Source organism: Pezoporus flaviventris, unplaced genomic scaffold (assembly GCF_033815535.1).
Source record: "Pezoporus flaviventris isolate CSIRO_AGI_PZ_B2104156 unplaced genomic scaffold, CSIRO_AGI_Pfla_v1 ptg000025l, whole genome shotgun sequence".
Lineage (NCBI taxonomy): Eukaryota > Metazoa > Chordata > Aves > Psittaciformes > Psittacidae > Pezoporus > Pezoporus flaviventris.
Window position 1 is genome coordinate 4,554,581 of NW_026892573.1, and position 26,485 is coordinate 4,581,065.

The 26,485-nt window shown below is 38.9% G+C and overlaps 1 protein-coding gene across 4 annotated transcripts in view; it reads left to right on the forward strand.

Moving 5' to 3' along the window:
- Nucleotides 1-26,485, forward strand: part of DGKH (diacylglycerol kinase eta) — a 163,968-nt gene that overhangs the window by 121,924 nt on the left and 15,559 nt on the right. For all 4 annotated transcript variants that reach the window (XM_061457285.1, XM_061457286.1, XM_061457287.1 and 1 more), the window contains 16 exons: nucleotides 2,464-2,572; nucleotides 2,876-3,015; nucleotides 4,552-4,636; nucleotides 4,847-4,932; nucleotides 6,376-6,475; nucleotides 7,706-7,982; nucleotides 8,433-8,561; nucleotides 15,917-16,051; nucleotides 16,906-17,023; nucleotides 17,907-18,017; nucleotides 18,172-18,268; nucleotides 19,896-20,003; nucleotides 23,115-23,228; nucleotides 23,500-23,634; nucleotides 24,615-24,781; nucleotides 26,305-26,410. In XM_061457285.1, the coding sequence (XP_061313269.1) occupies nucleotides 2,464-2,572; nucleotides 2,876-3,015; nucleotides 4,552-4,636; nucleotides 4,847-4,932; nucleotides 6,376-6,475; nucleotides 7,706-7,982; nucleotides 8,433-8,561; nucleotides 15,917-16,051; nucleotides 16,906-17,023; nucleotides 17,907-18,017; nucleotides 18,172-18,268; nucleotides 19,896-20,003; nucleotides 23,115-23,228; nucleotides 23,500-23,634; nucleotides 24,615-24,781; nucleotides 26,305-26,410 (2,017 nt within the window). The remainder of the gene's footprint in view (nucleotides 1-2,463; nucleotides 2,573-2,875; nucleotides 3,016-4,551; nucleotides 4,637-4,846; nucleotides 4,933-6,375; nucleotides 6,476-7,705; nucleotides 7,983-8,432; nucleotides 8,562-15,916; nucleotides 16,052-16,905; nucleotides 17,024-17,906; nucleotides 18,018-18,171; nucleotides 18,269-19,895; nucleotides 20,004-23,114; nucleotides 23,229-23,499; nucleotides 23,635-24,614; nucleotides 24,782-26,304; nucleotides 26,411-26,485) is intronic.

A 26,485-nucleotide genomic window follows, 5' to 3' on the forward strand; every position in this document is an offset into this window, starting at 1 on the left:
CATATCATATGCATAATTCAGATATTTCCTGTGAATTTGTTATGAATAGATATGGAATAAAACTGTTGTCTAAATGTACTCTGTATTTTTTTTAAATTCTGAACACAAATGCCAGTGGGGGAGTCCTCAGTGGGTGATGGACAGGTACAGTAAAACTTCTGTCATCTGAAAACTACAGTCGAAATATAGTTTAGGCAACATATGCAAATGGTCAAGAAAATTAGCATCTCACAGAATTTGGAGCAAGAACACAATTAAAACCATCAGGCATTCCACAAAACCTAAGGGTTGATTGTTGGGGAGATAGGGGTAAAATTTGCATAGTGGTGGCCACAACCCAAGCATCTTTGCACATTCATAAAGATTAAATTCATGCACATTTTTCTGCTACCTCACTTAATTCCACTCAGATGTAGCATTGTGACTGAATGGCCTAATAATATCAGTTACAGGAAACAGAAACACTAACTTTTGTACTCTTAAAGATGCAGAATTGTGCTTGCATGCTAAAAGTGTAGATGAAACATGCACAAAAATTCAGTTTAACAGTGGGCAATAAACCACGACAGTAATACAGATATAATGGAGCACAGCTGTGGAGTTTTGTACTCAATACTGTGTTATGGACAGGTTGGAGCACCTCCTGTATGAAGACAGGCTGAGAAAGTTGGGGCTGTTCAGCTTGGAGAAGAGAAGGCTGCGTGGAGACCTCATAGCAGCCTTCCAGTATCTGAAGGGGGCCTATAGGGATGCTGGGGAGGGACTCTTCATTAGGGACTGTAGTGATAGGACAAGGGGTAATGGGTTAAAACTTAAACAGGGGAAGTTTAGATGGGATATAAGGAAGAAGTTCTTTACTGTAAGGGTGGTGAGGTACGGGAATGGGTTGCCCAGGGAGGTTGTGAATGCTCCACCCCTGGCAGTGTTCAAGGCCAGGTTTGACAAAGCCTTGGGTGAGATGGTTTAGTGTGAGGTGTCCCTGCCCATGGCAGGGGGGTTGGAACTAGATGATCTTAAGGTCCTTTCCAACCCTAACTATGCTATGATTCTGTGATTCTATATTAACTCTTTAAATTGTAATTAGAGTTACAACTGATAATCTGAATTTAATCTGAATCCCTTTTAGCTAACAGTTTTTACATGTAATTAAATTGACATTAAAAAGTTCATCTAAATTGGAGAGGCAATTTATGACAGAGGACAGTCTGAAAAATATGTCTGTTTCCAAGTTCTCTTGTTTTATATAGTTGTACCTAAGAGCAGCAGCATGGTTCAGGATGCTCGCTTTGTTTTTTTAACCTATGATTATAGGTCAGCTTGGTTGCTTTTAAGTATTTTCCCAAACAGCTTCCAAAGAGAAATCCTTAGCAGTTTTTCTATCAGGTTGTGCTGATGTATTCTTTTTTCCTAGATGATCTAAAAGGCAGAGTTGCATTGTTTGAGCCAGTGTATATTTAAGTGTTTTCTCCCTTTTCTCAGGTTAGGAGAAATTGTTTTGGTATCAACATTTTTTTCCTTGAATATCTGCATCTTTTGTTCTGAATAGGTATCTCCCTATCATATAGAAGTGACACTTATTTTCTTAGAAGAAATATAAATGCTTCAAATATTTGTGATCTTAATATGTTGCTTTATAGAAATAGTTGAGACATTATACATATTCTGGAAAATAACATGCGTTAAGAATAAACGTCTTTGGTTTTATTATTTTAAGAGTTTATACTTTATGATTCTTTTGTTTTGTTGGTGTTTCCTTAAGTTTATATCATTGTTTTTACTTATTGGCTGTTTCTTCACATCTCATTCCCCTTTCCTCTGTATCTCACCTTTCCTCTTGTTCTGTCTCTCTTGTCCTTTTCTGTACTGCCCAAGTGTTGCATCCTGGAGGTGCTGCAAGTGAGAGAACAGGAGGAAGTGAAAGCAGGATATGGCTTTAAGGATCTAATATTAAATACTTGTCTTATTTGGTTTATGTTGTTGTGATCACCTTATGTGTAGCAATTGCTTCCAACAGTCCTTGCATTTAGTTAGTCACGTGTTGGCAAAGCCCACCTGTATTGTGGAGCACATCCTGTCCTTGTGTCTTTACCTTTTCTGAAAATTCCCCATTGGTGCCTTGTGCTTCTGGCTGAAGTGAGAAGCATAGAGAAGTTGCAATTTCACAGCTTAGATTTTTTAAAAAACATTAATAAAATGAAGACTATAACATTAATAAAATCCTGAAAACAATATCAAGGGAATTTTTTAAAGTAGAACTTGGCATGTTATTTATCAGAAATGTCAGTATAAGTGGAATATACAGCAATCGTTAGGATGCAAATAGGTTTATTTAAGTAGATGGTTGTATCCACATACCCCAGAGCAGTGAAAGGACCACATTTTCATGTAACAGTTGCTAATGAATATGACTGCTCTCTCAGTAATGGATGTTACTGGCTCTAAGAAGCTGTATTTTCTTTGCAGTTTGCGGTTATTTCAGAAGTTTGACAACTTCAGGATTCTTGTGTGTGGTGGCGACGGAAGCGTGGGTTGGGTCTTGTCAGAGATTGATAAACTCAGCTTGCACAAACAGGCAAGTGTGCATGATTACTGTCCTTGACTATACTGATCAGCCTTAATTTTGTATGGTTACCTTTCCTTGACTTGGTTCTTTGTCATGTCTGTATATGGTCCAAAATCAGTTGTTACTGTTAAACGAAAATATTCACTGGTGTAAACTGGGCAAGTTGTGTTTGGATTGTACAATTGAATTTACAAGCTTTAGACATCAGCTATATAATTAACATTTGTTGCTTGGAGCAACAAGCATTTGTGAGAGTTTGTACTTTTTCTCTCTAGTTTTCACTAGTAGATTTGCTCCTGTGTTGTGTTTCAGTGTCAGTTAGGAGTGCTACCCCTTGGTACTGGAAATGACCTTGCTCGTGTCCTTGGCTGGGGAGGATCCTGTGATGATGATACACAACTTCCTCAGATTTTGGAAAAACTAGAACGAGCCAGCACAAAAATGTTAGACAGGTAAACTTGAATGTGCATATACCTGATTTACCATGGGATTCCAATTGTATTTATTTGGGTGTCTGATGGCCTAAATCTGTCTTAGAGACTTAGTCTTCAGTGGTTTTGGTTTTTAGGGTGCAGATCATAATCATTAGGGAAGCTGAAATAGTAGTGTCATTTTTAAACTGAAGAGTCAGAGGGAGGAGTGGTGTGTGAAAGTAGGAAGCGTGTTGTCCAACGATGAACAAAAGGTGATGGTTTATTACATAACTGGTGAAGCTGCAGAACTGCCTGTTACAAGAAGTTGTAAGCATTAAGAAATTGTATTGATTCAAAACCGTTTGCGGCAGTTTTATGGACTCCATGCATGTTATTAAGTGCCATTAAAAGTCACATCTTTATTTAGGAGAGAAACCACTGAGCAATCTTTCCTTGGATATGGGGAGAAGTCAGACCGTGTGCTTCCACCCCTCATATAATTTTCTGAGGCATCAGCTGTGGGCAAGATGCTACCGGCATCTTTGGCTTGATCTACTACTAATATTTCTGGGTTTTTAGTCAAAACCAAGAGATCTTTCCATTCTTTTTGTGTGGTTTCCATCCATTCAGCAAAAGACCAATCCCCATTTACGAAAAGTCAGGGAGGATGATGGTCATGTTGTTCCAATGAATGTTTAACACTGTTTATGAGAAGAGTATTTCTTACCCTATTCCTTTCTTTTCTGAGTATTTCTGTGCTTGCTCTAATTGCAAACACGTGAATGTCATTAAAGGCGATTTCATTTTCGGGTTTTTAATATGAAATAGAGAAACAAGTCCTTTTTTGCAGATTGTTTGATGGTTTTACAGCAAAGTATGTAGAGAATTGCTTGTTACTGAACCTTAGAAATAATTGTTGGCCTGGGCATTCTGAAAGACTAATAAATTAAATCATGTTTGCCTTTGTGTGTACTGAAAAAAAAGCTCAGTTTGGGTTTTTGCTCAAATTTCAGTAGACTTGCTCCCAAGGCCATCTTCAGTGATAACTTGTTCTTTTCAGCAGGCTTTGATGGATGTTGCCATTAGCAGTTTCATACTATCTATGCTGTAAAGTACTGTCCTTTACCAGGGGAAAATATATATATGTGTCAATGGAGATAGTGCACCATTTGCTTTGTTCTCATGTCTGCCTCCCCTAGTTGAGATGAAAAACTAATGTAACCTCATATCTTTTTCTTTAGAAACACGTCTATTTTCCTTTGACTTCAGTAGTTAATTTCCACAAATTCTTTTATATTACGAATGTTTTATCACAAAATTTGTTGCTTGCATTAAATATCCACTGATTTGCTCACAAATAAGGCTCATCATCAAATCACTAACAAATAATGTGAGCAACTGTTACCATTAATCTCAATTATTGTATCCATATATAAGTAGCTTACAATTAAAAATTAAGATGCCTTTTTTTTTTTTAACCGATATTCTGTGGTGTGACAATGACTTTTCTTTTTGTTATGTTGGAGAAAAATAAAACTAACAATCTGGAAACTTAAAAGCCATTGTTTCTTTCAGGTGGAGTATAATGTCATATGAACTGAAATTACCAGCAAAGCCTTCTATACTTCCAGTGACTGCAGAAGAGTCAGAGGAGTGCCAGGTGGAATTTTACTTTTGTCTTCTTGTTTTGAATATTAAAAAAACTGGTACATAAAATACAGTATACAGATAAAATCTGCATTGCCAGCTGCATGTCCTTGTAATAGATCTGAAATGGAAATCCTGCTGGGTTTGGAGATGTTTAAGCTTACTCTTTTGTGTTAAACTCTGGAAACGTGGGGAAATTGAAGTCATTTTTCTCTGTTTTCAGATATCAGCTTATGAGGACTCAGTTGCTGCTCATCTTGCAAAAATTCTCAATTCTGATCAGGACTCCGTTGTTATATCATCTGCCAAGTGAGTTGATCTGTTTTATGTACCATGTGTGAAATAAATCCCCTGTGTAACATCATCACTATAATAACCTTCTGTCTAAGCCTGATTTTCTTATGTCTGGCACAGCTGGCTTGCCTTAATCTATCTTGATTTATACCTTTTAGAGTGGATGTTCTTTTTCTGCAAAATTTTCATATGGCACAATTGTAATGTATAGTTTTATACTAAACACATCAACATTTAAAAAATAACGTAATGCAAAGTGATTTTAAATCACTCCACATCGCATGCAGCTTATATATGAAATTTACTGTTACTAATGCAAATATTTGATCGCTTCACATTACATTTCTTGTGTTTTGCTTTATGCATAGCTTTATCTATATCTTTAAGAGGACAAACAACTTCAACGTGAAGTAGAACTTCAGGCTAGATAGCTTTGTCATAGCTATGTCAATTTAATCACTAGTGATCTCAGACAAAAGGGTTCTTTTCTCCAAATTGAAGCACTTAAAAATGAAAATTATTTGGCACATTATGGATATCATCTGAGATCAGAAGTATTCTGTGTACACCTTCACTGTGCAGAAAAAGAAATAATCTTATATTTTGCAATATGCTAAAGAGCAGTGGTAGAATCTTAAAAAATACATCTGAATGTCATTACATCACTTCCTTTTTTCCTAAAAGCAAGTTAATAAAATTTTGTTTCTAAAGTATACGTAGCACGTGTTGAAAATGAAACTTCAGGATGCTATTATAACTCCAGATTCTAAATTAGGTCTGTATCTGGTTAATCTTATTTAATTTCTGTCAAATAAATTTCAACAAAATGAACAGCACTAAGCAGTTATCCACGCCATGTTGGTAAGTTTGCTGTCTTTCTGCAGTGTAGGTAATAACAACCAAGTCTTTCTCTGATTTACACAATGAAAACTCATTGCAGCCGCTGTAGTTTGCATAGATATGCCTCGGTGTCAGCTGTGGCTCAAAAGCACAAGCAGTGCAGTGGGATGTTTGTAAGAAGAACTCCACTGAAAGCAGTAGGTTTTCTCCATGGTTTCTAGGCTTTAACTTTGTGTGGGAGTTTGCAAGACTGTGTTTGAAGTTATCAAAGTGAATGCAAGTTTGCGAATTCCTCTGGTATGGAAGGTGTGCAAGCAAGAGAATGGACAGAATTAGTCACGTTGCTTTCAGTTCTTAGAAATAAGAGACTGAGATACAATGTATGCAAAGCCTTAAATAAAAGGTAGGAAGAGTTTTTGTGTTAAAGCTTATCACTTGAATTTTGCAAGCCATGGAAACAAATATCATCAGCTTAGCAAGTATGATCACAGAGTCCAGTTTCCAACAAAAATAATGTACAGCAGTGTGCATATAAATAAATTGCCAAAATAATGTAATATTCAAAACGTACCTATTTTATTTCATTTGATTTCTCTCCTCTCCTTTTTTTATCTGAAGAATATTATGTGAAACTGTAAAGGACTTTGTTGCCAAAATAGGGAAGACTTATGAAAAACCAGTGGAAAATGCAGAGGAAGCTGATGCCATGGCCATTAAAGTAAGACTGTGACTGTATTCTGGTTTAAAGTTGTGGGGTTTCGATGTTTATAGCTCTTAGGTGTTTAATTTTCAAATTGCTCCAGGATGCCCAGCTTGGCTTTCATTTCAACCAATGACTTGAAAATCCTCTTTTCTTCTTGCATAGAACAGTTATTTCTAGGCCAGCTTTAAACTCTGAGATCTCTATAAATGCTGTTTATACTTTTTCCTTCATAAAGGATAAAGTTCATGGCAACGTACATAGAGACAAAAGGAAATATTTTGCATTAGGATAAAACAATGGGATAATTAAGAGAGAGTATGCTGGGAGAATGTAGGGAAGAGAGGCAACAGTGTTAAAAATAATGGTTTAAGCTGCAAATTGTAGAGATTGTGTTGTGAAAGCATTGGAAAGAAAACCTCAAAACAACAAAAGGATTTGGTATGAGGCACAAAATTTACATGAGCTGAAAAGGATGAGAAGAAAACAAAATCACTACCAATCTGAGAGTCAGGAAACGTACTCGCTAAATGGCAATTTGTGGTTCACATTTCTATTCAGTGCACATTTTAGAAACTGAGCTTTTCTTTTTTACTGTTCCAAGGCCAGACAGTGTTGGTTTCCTTTCCCTTAAACATGAAAAATCACCTCTTCTCCAGTGTACCTGGAAAGAGCAACTGCTTAGTGATGGGTGTTTGAGGTGTTTGGTGTTTGGTTCTGGCTTGAGCCACTTTGCTCTGTGTCAACTTACTTGCTTAAATGTACAGCTGTGTTGCAAAAACAACCTCACGTGTCTCAGTCTAACAGCTGGGCATGTACTCACAGATTATCTCTCCAAATTGGGGTACTGGGCACCTATAATTTCTTATAATACATAGTGTAGGCAGATCTGTGATGGTTCTCTGTGCTGCAGGCCCCTGGGAGAGGAGTAAGATCTAATCTGCACCCTAGTTATGTGTCAGGCTGAGTTTAGCATGGTGTGTTATTTTAATCTGAGTGTAGGGGTTTTTGGTTGTAATTGCTGTAATCTGGTTGGGTGCCACAGGGTATGTCTGGAAAATAAACAAGCATACCAGTCATAATCTGATATTTCAATGTGTTGAACCTAAATTTGGATTTTACATAGACAATTACACAGACACTGAAAACACCTACAGTTTAAAGTATAATCTCTTCTTTATCTCCTGAAAATGTTCACATGTTCACTGTTTTTTTTTTCTGTGTGTGTTCTTTTGCACTTTGTCTTAGTGCTCGGAGTTAAATGAGAAGCTAGACCTGTTGCTCCAGGCTCTTCATACAGAAGCCCAGGCTGCTCCCCTTCTCCCAGGCATCACTCCCCCCATTGTGGAAGAAGAAGCAGAGGAATTTTCAAGTGAAGAATCCTTGTCTGAAAGTAAAGAGCAATTAGCAGAGTGTGTCTCAAAGTCTTCCACTCAGAAACTCTTCAAACCAAGGGAACAGTTAATGCTCCGGGCAAACAGCTTGAAGAAGGCTGTGAGGCAGATCATTGAACAAGCAGAAAAAGGTGCACATCAGTGACATCTAATCCTTACTGATAGAATAATGTTGTTTATATTTTATTTTTTTTTAAATAGCATAAGTTTTCATTATTAAAGTTTGATTTCTACATTGTTCCATAGCTGAAATTATGTGCTTATTTCAAGCTGCAAGGAAAAGAAATGCAGCTTGTTTGGATGTTGATGACTGCATATATGAATACATATGTATGCACATGTGTGCACATATAAAAGTGTGCTTCTTTTGTAACTATAATCCTCCACAAAATAAAAATTTCTGGCAGCAAATCCTTATCAATGGGCAAAGGATTGCTAAACTCTTTTTCACTGAATTGGTAATACAAACCTTTTCTTAGTTTTTTTAAACTTGAAGCTACAGAAAAAAGAAGCTGATTTTCTGAGTATGCAGTTTTTCTTTTAAAATCTTGAAACTTTCTGTCTGTTTTTTTAATAAGCAGTTGTGGATGAGCAGAATGCTCATAGTGAAGAACAAGTGAACCAGTCACTGGTAGAATATAGCAAAGAATTGGATGAATCCAAAGAAGAGGAAAAGGAGGAAGATACAAAGGAACTTGAGTCCCTATCAGGTGAGTAGATGCAGATTAAAATAATTTAAAATTACGCAGTCTTTTTATCATAGAATCATAGAATAGTTAGGGTTAGAAAGGACCTTAAGATCATCTAGTTCCAACACCCCTGCCCATGGGCAGGGATACCCCACACTAAAACATGTCACCCAAGGCTTCGTCCAACCTGGCCTTGAACACTGCCAGGGATGGAACATTCACAACCTCCCTGGGCAGCCCATTCTAGTGCCTCACCACCCTAACAGGAAAGAATTTCCTCCTTATATCCTATCTAAACTTCCCCTGTTTTAACCTGTTACCCCTTGTCCTATCACTGCAGTCCGCAATGAAGAATCCCTCCCCAGCATCCCTATAGGCCCCCTTCAGATACTGGAAGGCTGCTATGAGGTCTCCACACAGCCTTCTCTTCTCCAGGCTGAACAGCCCCAACTTTCTCAGCCTATCTTCATACAGGAGGTGCTCCAGTCCCCTGATCATCCTCATGGCCCTTCTCTGGACTTGTTCCAACAGTTCCATGTCCTTTTTATGTTGAGGACACCGGAACTGCACACAATACTCCAGGTGAGGTCTCACAAGAGCAGAGTAGAGGGGCAGGATCACCTCCTTCGACCTGCTGGTCACGCTCCTTTTGATGCAGCCAAGGATACGGTTGGCTTTCTGGGCTCCGAGTGCACACTGAAGCTGGCTCATGTTCATTTTCTCATCACCAGCACTCCCAAGTCCCTCTCCACAGGGCTGCTCTGAATCTCTTCTCTGCCCAACCTGTAGCTGTGCCTGGGATTGCTCCCACCCAGGTGTAGGACCTTGCACTTGGCATGGTTAAACTTCATGAGGTTGGCATCAGCCCACCTCACAAGCGTGTCAAGGTCCCTCTGGATGACATTCCTTCCCTCCAGCGTATCAACCGAACCACACAGCTTGGTGTCATTGTCAAACTTGCTGAGGGCACACTCAATCCCACTGTCCATGTCAGTGACAAAGATGTTGAACAAGACCGGTCCCAACACTGATCCTTGAGTGACACCACTCGTTACTGGTCTCCAGCTGGACATTGAGCCATTGACCACAACTCTTTGTGTGCAGCCATCCAGCCAGTTCTTTATCCACTGAGTGGTCCATCCATCAAATTGATGTCTCTCCAATTTAGAGACAAGGATGTCATGTGGGACAGTGTCGAATGCTTTGCACAAGTCCAGGTAGATGACATCAACTGCTCTACCCCTGTCCATCAGTTCTGTAGCCCCATAATAGAAGGCCACCAAATTGGTCAGGCAGGATTTCCCCTTAGTGAAGCCATGCTGGCTGTCACCAAGCACCTTGTTGATTTTCATGTGCCTTAGCATGCCTTCCAGGAGAATCTGCTCCAAGGTTTTGCCAGGCACAGAGGTGAGACTGACTGGTCTGTAATTCCTCAGGTCATCCATTTTCCCCTTCTTGAAAATGGGGGTTTTATTTCCCTTTTTCCAGTCATCGGGAACTTCACCTGACTGCCATGGTTTTTCAAATATGTTGGTCAGTGGCTTAGCAACTTCATTCGCCAGCTCCTTCAGGACCCGTGAATGGGTTTCACCAGGTCCCATGGACTTGTGCACATTCAGGTTTTTAAGATGGTCTCGAACCAGTTCCTCTCCTACAGTGGGCGCAAGGTCTTCATTCTCACAGTCCCTGTGTCTGCTTTCCAAGACTTGGATGGTGTGGTCAGAGCCTTTGCCAGTGAAGACCAAGGCAAAGAAGTCATTCAGAACCTCAGCCTTCTCCAAATCCTGTGTAGCCAGTTCTCCCAATAGCTTCCTACGTTGCCTACGTTGTCCCTAGTCTGTTTTTTATTTGCTATGTACCTGTAGAATCCCTTCCTGTTATCTTTCACATCCCTAGCTAAGTTTAATTCTAACTGGGCCTTAGCTTTCCTAACCTGGTCCCTAGCTTCCCAGACAACATCCCTGTACTCTTCCCAGGCCGCCTGTCCTTGCTTCCACATTTTATAAGCCTCTTTTTTCAATTGAATTTTCCTTAGGATCTCCTTATCCATCCAAGGAGGTTTCCTGGCCCTCCTGCTGCACTTCCTTCTGGTTGGGATGCAACACTCCTGAGCTTGTAGCAGGTGATCCTTGAGTATCAGCCAAAAGTCTTGGGCCCCCCTGCCCTCTAGGGCTATATCCCATGGAACCTTACTAAGCAGGTTCCTGAAGAGGCCAAAGTCTGCTCTTTTGAAGTCCAGGGCAGTGAGCTTGCTGCACACTCTTCTCACTGTCCTGAGGATCTCAAATTCCAGCACCTCGTGATCACTGCATCCAAGGTTGCCCTGGAGCGTCACATTTCCAACGAGCCCTTCCCTGTTGGTGAGCACGAGGTCAAGCATGGCACCTCTCCTTGTCGGCTCCTCTATTACTTGCAGAAGGAAGTTGTCTTCCACTCAATCGAGGAACCTCTTGGATTGCTTGTGCCGGGCTATACCGTCCTTCCAAGAGATGTCAGGGTGGTTGAAGTCACCCATGAGAACAAGGGCCTGTGAGTGTGAGGCTTTTCCTATCTGTCTATAGAGTGCTTCATCCGCAGGTTCTCCTTGATCAGGCGGTCTGTAACAGATGCCCACAGTAATGTCTCCCATAGCTATATTCCCTTTAACCCTGACCCACAAACTCTCTGTTGACTGCTCACCTGTCCCCAGACAGAGTTCCATACTCTCCAGGCTTCCCCTAACATAAAGGGCAACTCCCCCTCCCCGCCTGCCAGGCCTGTCCTTCCTAAAGAGCCTGTAACCTTCCATTCCAACACTCCAGTCGTAGGAGCCATCCCACCATGTTTTTGTGATGCCTGTTATATCATACCCCCGTAAAGTTTTTTTTTATAGGGAAGGAAGCACCTTGGGGACCTGCAATGTTGCATTATGGAGCACAGTCAGCTCCATAATTAAAAATACTATCATCCTATTTCACTGCAAACTAGTCACAGATTTTGATAAAAAATAGTTAAGGGAAAAAAAGCAGGAGATGAGATGAGCAGTCTTTTGAAGTGTATTTACAAAACTGAGAAGGCATTTATTGGAGAGAGAAGTGTCTGCATTTAATCCACCTTTCTACATGGATGTGAGCAGGGACTAGAGCCTAGGTAACAGTGACATGTCTCAGTTATAGGCATTTTGGGGGCATATTATTGGAATTCTTGTTAGTCATTTCTGTTGAGGTGTTTCAAATTATGTGAAACAGACATATTTATTCATTGCATTGACGACAAAACCCTGATGTCTCATCTGGGAACTTTCCTTGAGAACAGAGAGAAAGAATGCTTAAGTCTTCTATATGAAGGGCAACAGTCTAAAGCAAGGAAGAATGTAACAGAAACTGGAGCATGGAAGTCTCCTGAGAAATGGCAGTGCTAAGGTCACCCCTGGTATTTGTCTAATCCAGAACAGAAACTGGAACCAAAGTTTTTGATATCCTAGAGTTCTTTCCTATGAAAAATTCCTTACATTATTGTCGCAAATACAGGTCATTAGTCCAGCTAGTTATCCATGGCTATTGGATGCTGTATAGCAAGACATACAGCAAACCACTGTACCAAGCTACTATTGCTTTTCAAGGTGTAAAGCCTCCTAGCTGCTCTTTCCTTGGTTGAATGGACTATCACCTGCTGCTGTGTAACTGCTCCTGCTTTTCTGTAGGAGCATCATTCTGTCCTCACTGTGGGTCTCTGCAGGTTACTCTCAAAAAAAAGGAAGAGTGTGTGGGTAGCCCATGCTGGGTTTTAGAATCATAGAATCATAGGATAGTTTGGGTTGGAAGGGACCTCCAGAAGGCATCCAGTCCAACCCCCCTGTGATGAGCTGGGACATCTTCAACTAGATCAGGTTGCCCAGAAGCACATCCAGCCTGGCCTTAATGTCTCCAGGGATGGCGCATCCACGTTGTATTATTTGTTGTATTCTACAAAGCAATCAGAATACTGAGTGATCTGTGTTTAAAACAAATTGCTTGGAAGGTAGCCTTTTCATAAAGTCATAGCCCATTTTGTCATTAAACTTTCCTTTTGGCTATTCAGTGTTTGTTACTGTGTGTAAAATGACATTTAGAGAAAAGCATATGAAAAAGCATAGTACTGATTCCCACATTCAAATGACAGGATAAAATCTGTCCTTCATATGTCCCTTATGAAGTCTGCCAGTGAGGGGCTGCAGTAGAAAAAGGAAGGATGATTTTGTACATGGGACCCTCACCTACCTCCTCTATTTCTTGGTTTGTTGGCACCAAGTCAATCCAGCCAGAGGTCATGTTTGGACTTTATTCATCACAAATGTCAATACCGCATTTTGGTAGTTGATGTGCCAGGTTCAGTATTCTCAACTGCATCATAATTTTAGGAAAGCTGCTTCTTACTATATGTGGAAATTTCAGTCGTTGTCCTGTTATCAAAGTGGACAGAGAGGTCTCGAGATGATCTGTAAGTCATGGAGAAACAATGGTAGCTGGTGGATAGCAAAACCTATCCTCTAGATATTTGGTGAGCAACTTCCTGTGGCAAATGGAGGTAAAATGTTTGGGACTTTTATCTCCTCCTGTTACCCTAACCCACACCAACGTCCTAAAAAGGTGGTGTCCTCATGAGGCTCTGCTCTGAAGCCGGTGCCTTTGTTGATAGCTCCTAACTTCGAAATAAAGCATTAGCCTCTTGGGGCTTCTGTTGATTCAGAATCTCACATTTCCTGTTTTTGAGGAATGGATGTCAAACTTTCTCCAGTGATTGTCTCTTCGCTGGCCCCTCTCCTTTTCCCTTGCTTATAGGAATTAATACTTGTTGATTGTCCATTTTGAACATTAGCTCCTAAAGGTTTCTGGCCTTACAGATGACCTGATCCTATTGCCATAAATGTATAATAAAACAAAATACACACATATGTATATCCATATGTAGAAATATATATAAACCCCTTGGTTCTTGGTGATAAATTTCTGCATTTATCAGGTATACATATATCTGATACGTGTGAAATAAAGTACATGTTAACGCTGTCAGTGGAAGGTAGGTGTTTAGGGACAAAGCATGAAACATGAATTCAATTATCTGCAATGAAACAACAATTTTACTCATTAGGGCTCTTGTTTTTATCAGAGCATGAACAGCAAAAGTTTGTCATTATTGCAGTTATCCCCACGAGTCTCATCTGTCAAATAAAGAGCAGCTGTTCTGTTGATTTTCCTATTTAATGTAACTGCCTTGTTCCCAAATACAGGGAGAACAGACTGTGTGAACCACGCTGTGAATTTTTCAGTAGCATTATGAAAAATGAATGTTAATTTTTTTCTGAATATTATATTATATCCTCTGAGGATCTTCCTGGTCATTTGATGCAGATAATATTTTTCCATGTGTTAATTACTTTCACCTAAATATTTAATAACTCTTGTTAGATATCACTTGCAGTTTTTACTCGTTTTCATTTTTTAACATATTACAGTACTGTGCACCGGTACAAATCCTTGTGTTTTGTTGTTATTGTGCAGTACTCTAGCATTTTTTGATAACTGCTACAGCTGTTATGTTTAATTCAGGAGGAGCTGTTAGTCCACTTGGTCAGACTTTTCAAATAAAACGGTCCAAAAAAATTTCACCCTCTTATTCCTGTCCTGTGTCTAATCATTTCCATTTGACTTTAGTAAGTCATCCAGAAAGGTGTGTAATTTTACTCCTACAATACAGGAGCGTGAAGGATTTGCCATTTCATTGACTGTTCTGTGCTAGATTGTCATCGCTTCAAAAAAACATAAATGCCTGAATCCTGGCCTGAATTGATTTGAGCACAATTTCTAAACCCTGGTTCTTGTTATTACTTTTGTCTGTAGATTTTCCCACTCTGCATTTCCTTGCCATTAGTGTCTGTGTACAGTACACCCACGTTACTCTCATGATTGATGTGATCTGTCCCCCTTCTGCCGCAAAAAAAGGTCATACTTTATCCTTACCACCACAGCCCTGCTGGTGTTCTCCTTCTGTTCTCTTGGTGCTAGTCCTAATTGCTCTATTTTTGCTGAATTAGTTTTCAGGTTTTGAGAGGAATATATCAAATCACTTTGAAATAATTTCATTCTTTGTTCTGAGCTTCTTCAGATGCTCAAGGTTGAAGTTGTCCTAAGCTGAAGCAGTTTTAACATCTGAAATAACATGGAGCAGAGATAGCCAAGAAGTGTCTGTCTATGATCATCTGGTGTGCAAAAGCTTTCTACATGTACATGGAAATGCTGTAGCAAAACACTTGGTAATCCCCAAACTTTCTTCCCTGGGGCACCAATTTCTGGCTACATCTGATGGGGCTGAATTTCACAAGGATCAACTTCCCCAGGCTACAGCAGGCACAGGATATTCTCTCAGTCAGCATGAAACAAGTCCTTGCAGGGAGGTGATTTACAGCACCTGAAGTCAGCTCTCTGAAAAGCCTATCGTCCTTCATCACCTCCAGAGGCAGGCCCAGGGATAACTGACCTCAGCAAGCTACCAGTTACTCTTTGTGAACATCTTCTCTTTCCCCTTCCTTTTTCCCGAGCCTTTGTCACCAGCGGTTGCATCAGCTGCCAAACCTTGCTATCTGTCACAAGGTTATATTGATGCATCTCCTGGAGAATTTTAACAAAGAAGTTATTTGAATTATGTTGGGAATTGCTGAGGTTTGGGTTTTGTTTGGTTGTTTGGGTTTTTATGTGAGAAAAAGAAATAACAGGAATCTGATGTCCCCCATCATCTCTGTACCTGCAAAAGACAAGTATGTCTTAACATGACTCTTCCCCTTCACTTGCAGTTTTCAGCTTGGCTGTAGATAAAGATGTCAGAAGTTTGTCTGATGTTTTCAGAAATGTGATGCAGGCAGGGGCCCATTTTAGCTGCTTGAAGCAAATAGTATGGCTGTTGATCATGTCTTTCCATGGCCTGTGGGTTAGAATAGCTACCTATATTAAAATTGTTATAATTAATAACGTACTGTATAATTTAGGTATATATAAGTAAATGGAGATTGAACTTAAGTTTAAATCTGTATTACCTCAATAACATGCTTATCAGAAGCTTACAACAACATTAAATGCTATTGCATTTTAAGGTGGATATAATGCTGGTTTTGCTAGTAGCTTGAAGCATAACTTGGGAGACCTGTCGTGCTGAATGCCATGCACACTTGTTCCTTTAAGTTTGTGCTTGTGCTTGATTCTTTTCTGAATTTTGCCTATACTTAGAAGAAAAACTGGTGTGAGGGGAAGGATATTTGTCACTGAATGGTAACAGATTAGATTAATGATTTTGAAATATTTTCAGGGCTGTAACAACTATGTACTTGGTAATGTCATAATAGGCCTTTTACTTCTTCTGCACAGTTAAAACTGCACCAAGGTCTCCAGATCGACGTACAAGCCGAGGTATCCATTCTCAGACAGGCTCTTTCTCTGCTCCAGCTTTGGCTGCAAGCAAGGAAAATCTCCCAGTGCTTAACACTAGGATTATCTGCCCAGGTAGTTATAATTTTGAAATCTGCTGTTTCTAGCGCTACTTTAATATTGCCTTCTGTTCCCCTGCTTGCTGGCAAACAATGATTTTTACTTCATGCCCTGAATTTGCTCACGCATGCTTTTGTGCTGCATCATATAACAGGAAATGCAAAATAATGTAGAAGATTCCTGATCACTTGGCACAACACTGGATGTAGCAGAAGTGTTGTGTTTGATTCTGGAGGATGAAAAATGAAATTCAGGACCTTAAAACCATAGAATCACAGAGTGCTTTGGATTGGAAGGGTCCTCTGAGAATCACCTGGTCCAGCCCACTGCCATGGGCAGAGACACCTTCCACTACACCAGATTGCTTCAAGCCCCATCCAACCTGGCCTCAAACACTGCCAGGGATGGGGCAACCACAGCTTCTCTGGGCAACCTGTGCCAGGGTCTCACCACCCTCACAGGGAAGAATTTCTTCCTAATACCTAAACTAGATCCATCCTCTTTTAGTTTAAAACCATTACCCCTCATCTTGTGACTACAGGCCCTGTTGAAAAGTCTCTCAGTGCTTCTTGTAAGAGCTCTCTATATTTTGAAAGGTCACAATAAGGTCTCCCTGGAGCCTTTTCTTCTCCTGAAATCCTGAAATCAGCCTGAATTCCTGAATTTCTTTGGGTTTTTTCTTTCTCAGTGGTGGCACCTGAAGTTTGCCACCGCACTGCAGCATAGCTGCTTTTCTGCTCAAGAGAGCAAGAGACCTAAAAAGATAACCAAAATAGGTCATTGATTTAATGAATTTTGTTGCTATCTGAAAATATATGTTTCTCTATTTATCAAAATTTTCAATTTTCTTTTCTGTTTCTTTTAATCAGGTTTGCGGGCTGGTCTGGCTGCTTCTATTGCAGGAAGTTCAATTATTAGTAAAATGTTGCTAGCAAACATCGATCCATTTGGTGCTACGCCGTTCATTGACCCAGATCCAGATTCCCTGTAAGAAATACTTTTTTTCCAAATATGCTGGTTTGCTTTAGTTTGTTTTTCTTAAGCTTTTTTTTTCTTTTTTTTGAACCTTTTTGCAATTTTTTTATTGTTCCTTGTTTGCTATCATTTGTCAGTAGACCTTAAGGTCTGAAAACAGGTTGTATTGTGCCATTTTAGTTATGAATAGTGCAAAATTGTTTTACAGCAGCAGAAATAATAGGAGGCATTTGCTTACTTACCTCTTGCTCACTCACTGTGGGAGGAGGAGGACAATAGCAGTCCTTCGGAGCCATGTTTTCCTGCCAAAACTGCTGGCCTGAACTCAAGCTCAACCATGAGCAAGATGTTGAAGCACGTCTGGGCACTTTGTAGTGGGGGAAGAAGTGTTCCCATAAGGACTGGAGCAGTGAGATGGAAATTTAATGTCCTAAGTTGTCTCTGCTTCCCAGAACTGGGTGTAGCACTGGCATAGAGTTATGGATGATATCTGCATTGTGGGCTACAGCCCCCCTAAAATAAAGTACTGCTGTGCCAGCAGCATCAGCCAAACAGCTAGCACCAGCACGTCTAAACACAGCCTGGGTTCTTGGCCCGGTGCAGCGCTCCTTTCTCAGAGACATGCCTGGAGCATCTCTTTCATTGTATCCCACTCTTACTTTAGGTATGGTAGAGACAGTGGTGGATGGGGGTGTGGCACAGTTTCTTCTTTGCCCTACAGGAAATAACTTGCCCTTGCAAAGGAGCTAGCAGTCAGTCTGTCTCTTCAAGTGCTGTTGGGTTTCCTCATCTCTTGACTTCTCTTGGTATCTGTTCTGAGATCAACCACAATCAAAGTTCTGTGTGTGCAGGTACTGTACAAACATACACCTAATTATCTCTTTTCTTCTAACAGGGAGGGATATTCAGAAAAATGTGTCATGAACAACTACTTTGGAATTGGGTTAGATGCAAAAATTTCGCTAGAGTTTAATAACAAGCGAGAGGAGCACCCTGAAAAGTGCAGGTAATATCATTGTCAGTAGCAGAGCCATGGCATTTTCAGTACTTTCTTTTCCTCATCTCTTTATTTTAATTTCTTAACATTTTCTCATCCTACAAATACAAGACATAATAATGTGTGTATATCAAAACGTGAGGGTTTTTTTATGTGTTTTCAGAAGTAGGACAAAAAACATGATGTGGTATGGAGTTCTTGGCACAAAAGAGCTGCTGCAGAGAACTTACAAGAACTTAGAACAGAAAGTTCAACTTGAGGTAAATTTTATTTATGGGCAAAATGAGTATTTTTGCTTCCACAATGTGTAGTGAAGAATTTGGGCTTCCTCTTGAAACCTTTTAGAGTTCTTGTGTCAACACAAGCTGACCTCAGACGCACTCTGTAAAAATGTGATGTGTAGGAGGTGGTTTCCCCTGTGCTTTTTTGGAGTAAAATGTCAGTACTTAAATATCTCAAAATCTCCAGTAAAATGTTTCTGGTAGTTACTGTTTTTCTGGGCGGGGAGGAGGGTGGTATTAAATAATTTATTGCATAGTTAGGATGTATTTCTTAATGTTCACTGCGTGAAAGGGGGAGACCTAGTTTTAAGAACAATAACAGAAACGAACATACAGAAAGAATAAGGTGCCTTAATCCTTCAGGTTCATTCCAAACTACCTGAAAGCTTGATTACACATATAGGGAGACCACAGAGATCGTCTTAGTCAAAAACTCTAATAGGTGCTTGAGAGAGTCACACAAAAGAAACAAGATATATAACAGCAACAACAAATGCAGTGTAAATTATCTAAGTGTAGTTATTTTTTGTGTTTTAAGTTCTAACATCAAATCTAAGTCTTCTTCATGATACTGGCAACTTAAAGGAGATATAAATGATTACCAAATGCAGAAAAACACTGTGATGTGGTTACTGTTATTTTCATCTGAAGAATATCTAGGCTGGATTTTGACAGTTTCTCTTTTTATTTCCTGCTAAATATTTCATATGGAAGGTCAGGTTACTTATATGAAGATAAGTTTTTAAGTTGAAAGAATAATTTTAAGTTCCTGGAACTCTTCCTAACTCCCCTGAGACTTAGAATGATTTTGACTGGTAGCAGCAGATTGCTGTTTACTAAGGATTGAGTAATTATCAAGGAGTTATGCAGTAGTTAGCAAATATAATGACAGGAAAGAATGTTATGTATGCTGCAGATAGAATTCTAATTTAAGGATCTTTTGAATAAGATTCGAATAAGATTCAATAAGGCATTGAAATCTGACCTTTCCATAATTATTTCTTACTATTTCTGGAAGCAAACCAGCAAGTAGAAAATTCACATTTAGTATTGCCTTGCATAATATTAGCCTTATGCAAAATGTATGATGAAATGTATTTCCAACACAGCGTTGGAAAATTAAAAATATCAGTTTCAGGAATTTGGAGGCAGACCTCTGCTACAATACAAATGACTGTGCAGCATCTATTAATATCACAGCGTAGTCTGGATCCTGTCACATTGTGATTAAAATGTTAAATTCTGTCTTGTTGCTGAGATTAAATTATAAAAAGAGCACTAAGCACATTCTGGAAATAATTTTGCATCTCTTTCTCCTCCTGATAAAATTGGTACAGATTTCATCCTTATTTTCTGAGGATTTCCATTTCATTTGTATTGTTTTAAGAGCCTTCTGTGGGACTGGTAATTTGTGGTAATCTAGCAATCTTCTTAAAAGACAACCTCACCCAGAAATTTATAATCCTTAAAGTGACACCTGCATCCAGCATTTGTGACCTTATGTTTCTAAGTTGCTTCAAATCCATACTTGGGGGACTGCTGCAGGACTGGCCTTTTGACTTTTGTCATGTTATTTGTATACTGAATGAGCTTTTATCCATTTCAGTGTGATGGACAGTACATCCCCCTTCCCAGTCTGCAGGGCATAGCTGTGCTAAACATTCCCAGCTATGCTGGTGGGACTAATTTCTGGGGTGGAACCAAAGAAGATGATGTGAGTAACATTAAAGAGAAGTAACCTTGAACTACTCTTATTTTTATAGTAGTGGTGTATAGTTTTGGATAGCTGCTCTTATACAGAGGGGCTGTATCAACTGTATTGTCCTGTTGACTTTATTATTGAAAATATATCTCTTGATTTGTCACTATCTGTTGCCTTCTGTCATGTCCATTCCAGCAAAATATTCATTGTAAAGCTTAATTTACTTTTTTTTTTTAATGGCTCTGTGAGTATTTTTAGAAGCTAATTTTATAAACAGAGACACACATATCTTCTCTCAATATTGTTTTATAAACTCCTGTAAATAAGGTTTCTCAAAGCATAAATTCCTCTGTTAGCTATATTGTAACAATAAGCAAGATGGACAAGGATAATCACTACCAGTTTATACCTGAATTTTCCTCCTGTTCTTCATATAGTATTGGACTAAGGCATGGTGATTCAGAGAATGAGGACTGATGCACTTAGGGACTAATAATGTAGTGGTTTTAAAATACTATTTTCAATAAGATTCTAAAATATTTTAAGATTAATATTTTTTCCCTTCTTTCTCACATCTCCTAAGAAATGTTATACTACATGGATACCTAAATGTCTTACAACTTGAAGCCATCTTACTGCTGCCATCCACTTCACACACAGTGTAACAACTGTAACTACCAGCAGATTATCCTAATTTTGCATGTCCTGATTTAGTGTTTGTGAGGTCTGAATCACCTAAAACTGTAGTTGCAAATTAGCTAGTGATTTTAATGTAAACAATCCAGTAAGTTTTTGCCAAAATGCTTTGGTTTCTTGTGAGTTATTATCCTTTGGTTTTTTTATATATATAAGTATACATAAACATACATATAATAGTCACAAAATATATTTAAACACGTTTCAATGTTTTTGTTTTTGGTATATGTCAGAGGATGGCAGTTGTGTTTGCATTTTGCTGTGGATATCTAAAGTTTTTATATACTCCGTGTTCACATTCATAACTTGAAGGCATCTCTAATGTCTGCTCAGCTCCTGCTCAGGAGTTAATTTTAATTTCTGGACTGCCTCACTGAAATGAAGGTCTGCCCTAGCTGTCATACTGGTATATAGCAAATGTGTGTGTGTCTTGGGCCAGTTTTACTGGTATTCAGTCTTCAGTAATCAATCAGATGTGCCAGCAAAGTGACATGTTTTGGAGAGTTAGGAGCGTAATGCACTGCTTCAGTGTAGTCTTGAGTGACTGGTGGTGGTGGTGGTCTACAGTGCTGATGGTTCTGCTTATCTGGACAAAGGAAAGATAGGGAGAGGCAAAGGAGAGATTCCTGAAGAACTATTGGTGAGCCAAGCAAGGCAGCTGCACACTGACTGACTTGAGCGAGGCTTGTTTAGGGATGCTTTTTTGCTGTCCAGAAGATGGCTTAAAGCATGACCTGCAGCCAGAGAGGAGGGGATTGTTTCTTGAACATTTATCCATAGAGATTTGGTTGCCTTTAAAAAAAAAAAAAAATTAAAGTGGTTTGGTTTCAGTACAGATATGTTTCACTGGTGGAGAAACACAGCAGATTGAGTTGTGGTTTATCCATCCTTTTGATAAAATGGAAGCACAAAATAAATGAAACTTTACAACTACTTTTTCCTAACCCATGAAGAACTGGCCCTGTAGATGTCAGTTATACTTGTTAAAGCTAGATCAAGGACTCTCCATATTTTTTCCTTTGAATTACAGAATCGCCATCTTAACTCTTTTCAAGACATTCACATCCCCATGTGAAAAATAGAAAAATTTCCATGGAGATTGGAAAAATTCAGGTGGAGAAACCTTGTGCTTCAAAACATTCTATGCCCAGTAAAATTGCATTTGACACTTGCCTGCTCAAGACCTGTGTGTGGAATCCTGGGATACTCTGAAGGGCATTGTCACCTGGATGTGGCACTAAACCATGGCAGCTGTGCTGTGCAGCCCTTTCCCTGGAAGCCTTCCTCAGCCTCCTGGCTGAAGCCACCACTCACTGCCATGGGGTGAAGGCTCCCACTGGAACAGTGGGCATCAGGGACCAAAGTCCTTGCCCTCTTTCCCATCCTTTTCTTCCCTGAGCCATTGCTGCTGACACTATGTGGATTACATAGTCCTGGAACCCTCTTATAGAATCAAATAATAGAATAGTTTGGGTTGTTCTTTATCTCCTGGAAACCTTCTGTCAGGGACAGGACCCAACTAGTTGTGGCTTTTTGGCTCGTTTCAGAGGTTTTCTCCAGTCTGGTCTCAGGTGTCTCTGATGCATCTTTTTCTGCCCAAGATGCCAACTGAGGTAGTCTGTGTACCATTCAAAGAAGTGATCTCTCTAACCATTAAATTCCTGGACGGTTTCTACCTCATTGTTCCCTATTGCATACCAGGATGAAATGTCAAGCTTCAAGTAACCTTAGTATGGCATCTCCTGCCATACCCAGTCGAAGTCCAGCCCAAGACTTGTTCTGCGGCATGGCTGAATTTGCTTGTAGGACACCATGTGGCAATGGCACACATGGGACGTCCTGCACTTTGCATAAACTCATGGAAATTCAGTGTCTTGGTTGGATTCAGGATGTTTGTTCCATACAGAAGCAGTTTTCATATTTACAGTGGATAATTGTATACAGTGGAAAAAAGATCCTCTTCAGCATGAAAGCTGTGTTTAACAAAGCCAAGTCTGGACGCAGATGTTGGTTTTCAGAGAATTCAGAACATAAGAAGATAAGCACTTCTGAGAAAAAAGACACCATTACTCCTCTTAACTTCAAGAATCTCTGAGATGTTAAGTGCATTAACCGAGCAGAGATTTGAACTGGGCTTTCATCTTCTCTTGAAAAACATTTCTTAATCTGCATGCTGGAACATGCCATCCTTCCTATATAAAGATATGCCTCATCGTTAAGAATTTGAAATGCTATTAGCATTGCTGTTTGAAAATAGTATTTGCCTCCTGTCTATAGTGTCTCTCTTCTATGACTTGAGAGACAGTGTAGTTATTCTACAGTAAATAAGGTAGAGCATTTAAATGCTGAAAACTAATCTGTAAATGAATCTGTGTTTCATTGAACATGCACTACATTTATAATCAAAATGGAATATTTTCCTTTCAGATATTTGGGGCTCCATCGTTCGATGACAAGATCTTGGAAGTTGTTGCAGTGTTTGGCAGCATGCAGATGGCAGTTTCAAGAGTCATCAAACTGCAGCACCACAGAATAGCTCAGGTTTGTTTCTCGTTTGAAAGCACGACACATGATTGGTAGCAGTTTGGGATGCTGGCAAGTATGGCCACCACCCTATACATTAATAAAGTGCTGACATTGTTTTAATTTTAATGGGTAACAAATTGTCTTCAGTGATGAATGAAGTATAAAAGTGCTTCATCCTTGAGACAAACCTAGAGGGAAGCCAAAGCTCCTAGTAATTATTTCAGGTGGCCTCTCAGTTTCTTTAGTATTTATTGCTCTGTAAAATAATGTGTTTGTTCTTTTCCAGTGTCGGTCAGTAAAGATCACCATACTTGGTGATGAAGGGGTTCCAGTGCAAGTTGATGGAGAGGCATGGATCCAGCCCCCAGGAGTTATTAAGATCATACATAAGAACAGAGCTCAGATGCTAACACGAGACAGAGTATGTTGCAGAAAGTGTGTTGTGAGATGCTATTACTAACACTGGTTTCTGTAATAATCCCATTCAGTTGTAGCATGAACAAAACAGTGCTTACAAAAATGGTTTATAACAATTTGTATAACTCACAGAATTCTTGCAATTATATAATTTCCGTATTTGGGGGGGGTGGGGTGGAGCTAGATGATCTTTAAAGTCCCTTCCAACCCAAACCATTCTGTGCTTCTATATTAAACCAGATAGAGAATGGTTGTTTTGTATAAGTGACAAAGCTTTACTGGCTTTTATGAGTTTTATTAGTACTAGTCCTGTATTCTTATTAATACATAGTAAGAATAGTAAAAATTTTTGCTATACCTCCTGTTCCTCTCCTTCTCAGTCTGTTCTTTCCCTTTTCCCTTTTTCCCTTTCCCCTTCCCTTTTCCTTTTCCTTATGTGTGCTACACACAATTGCATACTGGAAGTTTTAGCACAGTTGTATAAATTCAAGCAGAGCCTAGTCACAAATTCGCTAGAGAATTCATGCTTGTCTAGGATTACTGTGTGAAAGGCGTAACTGCCTTTCAGTTCTCTGTCCACTAACTAAATGCTGAATTTAAGGTGGAGTTAATGGCATTTGAACTCTATTTTAGGAAATTCATTACTTTTTCCCACCATTTTTTAGGTTTGAATCTTCTATTAATTTCAGATTTGATTTTGCTGTTTGCACAAAATGTGCTTATTCTTTTGGAAGACACATTTTGAGGATAATGGGGAGGAGGAAGAGAGAGGGAAAGAGCTATTAGAAGTGACTCATTCTCTAGAATAAGTTTTAAAAAATGAAATGTAATTTTATTATTTATACAGATTGTATTATTTATATAAAATTAAAATAATTTAAAAGCTTGTTAATTTAAACTAAAATTTTATATCAAATATAATTGTTTTAGTAAGTAAGAATACTCTAAGTGCTATGAACTGAAGGTGTAATTCGTTTTGATTAGGCCTTTGAAAACACCCTGAAGTCTTGGGAAGATAAACAGAAGTATGATTCCTGTAAACCCGTCATTCGATCTCCCTTGTACCCTCAGCAGGCTGTTGAGTTGGCTACAGAAGAAGAAGTTACACACATCCAGCTGTGCTCACAAGCTGCAGAAGAACTGATTACAAGGTACAGTAAAATTAGTAAGTTTAGATTGGCAACCTGGACACCAAGACTGAAAGTAAATGCATGCATAGACTTAAAAAGTGGATGTTTTCCCTGGTTTTGACTTACGTTTATTTGCCACTCAATCGTTTCAGCTTATTTTTCAGTTTTATTTTATTTCTAAGGCTCAACTTTCTTATCTAATTCTGTTATTCTCTTTTTCTGTGTTTATGAATTTTTTTCCTTGCGAAAAATGACTTTCTGAAGGAGCAGTGGAAACAAAACTGGAAAGCTTCTTTGCAGAGAGGCTTTTGATTGAAACTTCACATTTTATGCAAAAGCAAGAATGTATTGAAAACAAACATGGAAGTCTGCTTTAGAAGTCAACAATGTAGATGTATCCACCTGACCTGAATTTCTGACCTTTTTTCTCCTGAAAGCCTTCTTACTCACAATTTCAAAAAATTGAGCACTTTTCAACGAACCTGAAAGCTTTCTTACATATTGTATGAGTAAATAGTTAACACACCAACATTCAAGGAGCCCAAATTGCCACAAAATCGTCATACTTTTTTGTATTCATCCACTCAGTCATTCTTAATGCAACTTTCTATTTCATTCTTACTGCTCAAAACCCTCATCTCTGTGATGATGCACACCTCAGTAATTTGTATGGGTTGAGATGGTGGTGAGCTGATGATATAAAACTGATCCCACAGACTTGCTTATTCTAAAGAACTGCTTTCTCCCTGAGATGTAAGTATATTAATAAAGACACTTCAGTTTTCACACACAAAAAAAAAAGTTTATTTTAAGAAAAGCATTTTTGTTTTTAAATCAGAACATTTTACAAACCTGCTGTTCAGTTCATCATGCTAACAAATTATCTTAAGCATCAAAAGAAATTCTTGGGAGTATGTGTTGAGTTGCGCAGGCAATGTAAGAATGGAATTGAAGAACTACATGTTCTTTTTGTACTGTACTGATGACTTAAGTAGACATAGAAGAATAATTTAGGTTATAAATCACCCAAAGTGAAGTTTAGCCAAGACAGCTTAAAAACTTTACTGTTCTAGAGGTGGCCTGAGGTTGTCATTACGACTGGTCCTCCCATAATCTCAAATGATTGTAGCCAATTTTAATGTCACATCTGAAGGATATGCCTTGTGAAATAGATGTAATGGTTTTTCAGATAACTTCAAGAAAGTTATTTTAATGTGTTAGGGTTTTCCTATAGAGTTTATTTGGATTAACAGCCTGAACATTTTTTTGTACAATTTTTGCATGGCTTTTATGTTCTAAGACATAAATTTGTCACAGTATTTCCTAGCAGAATAAATAATCTGTGTTATGGATGTTATTTATATGAGGTGCTGCATTGCTTGAAGAGATACTTGTATTTCAACTTTTGTTGTAAAAGACTGTATTTTTAAGTGTTTTGTGAAACCTATCTTTGTATATTTTCTCATCTGATAAAGTTGTGTACTCTTCAGAATTATTCTTTAAAAGGAGTAAGAAATATTTTTATCCTTTTTGTGTTTTTGTAGGATCTGTGAAGCGGCAAAAATACATGGCCTCTTGGAGCAGGAGCTTGCTCATGCTGTTAATGCATGTTCACATGCATTAAATAAAGCCAACCCAAGGTTTCCTGAGGTAAAGGGAGAACAGAGATTTATTTATAAGTAAATAAGCTATAATATCTGTGTGCTTAAGTTTGTGACATGGGAG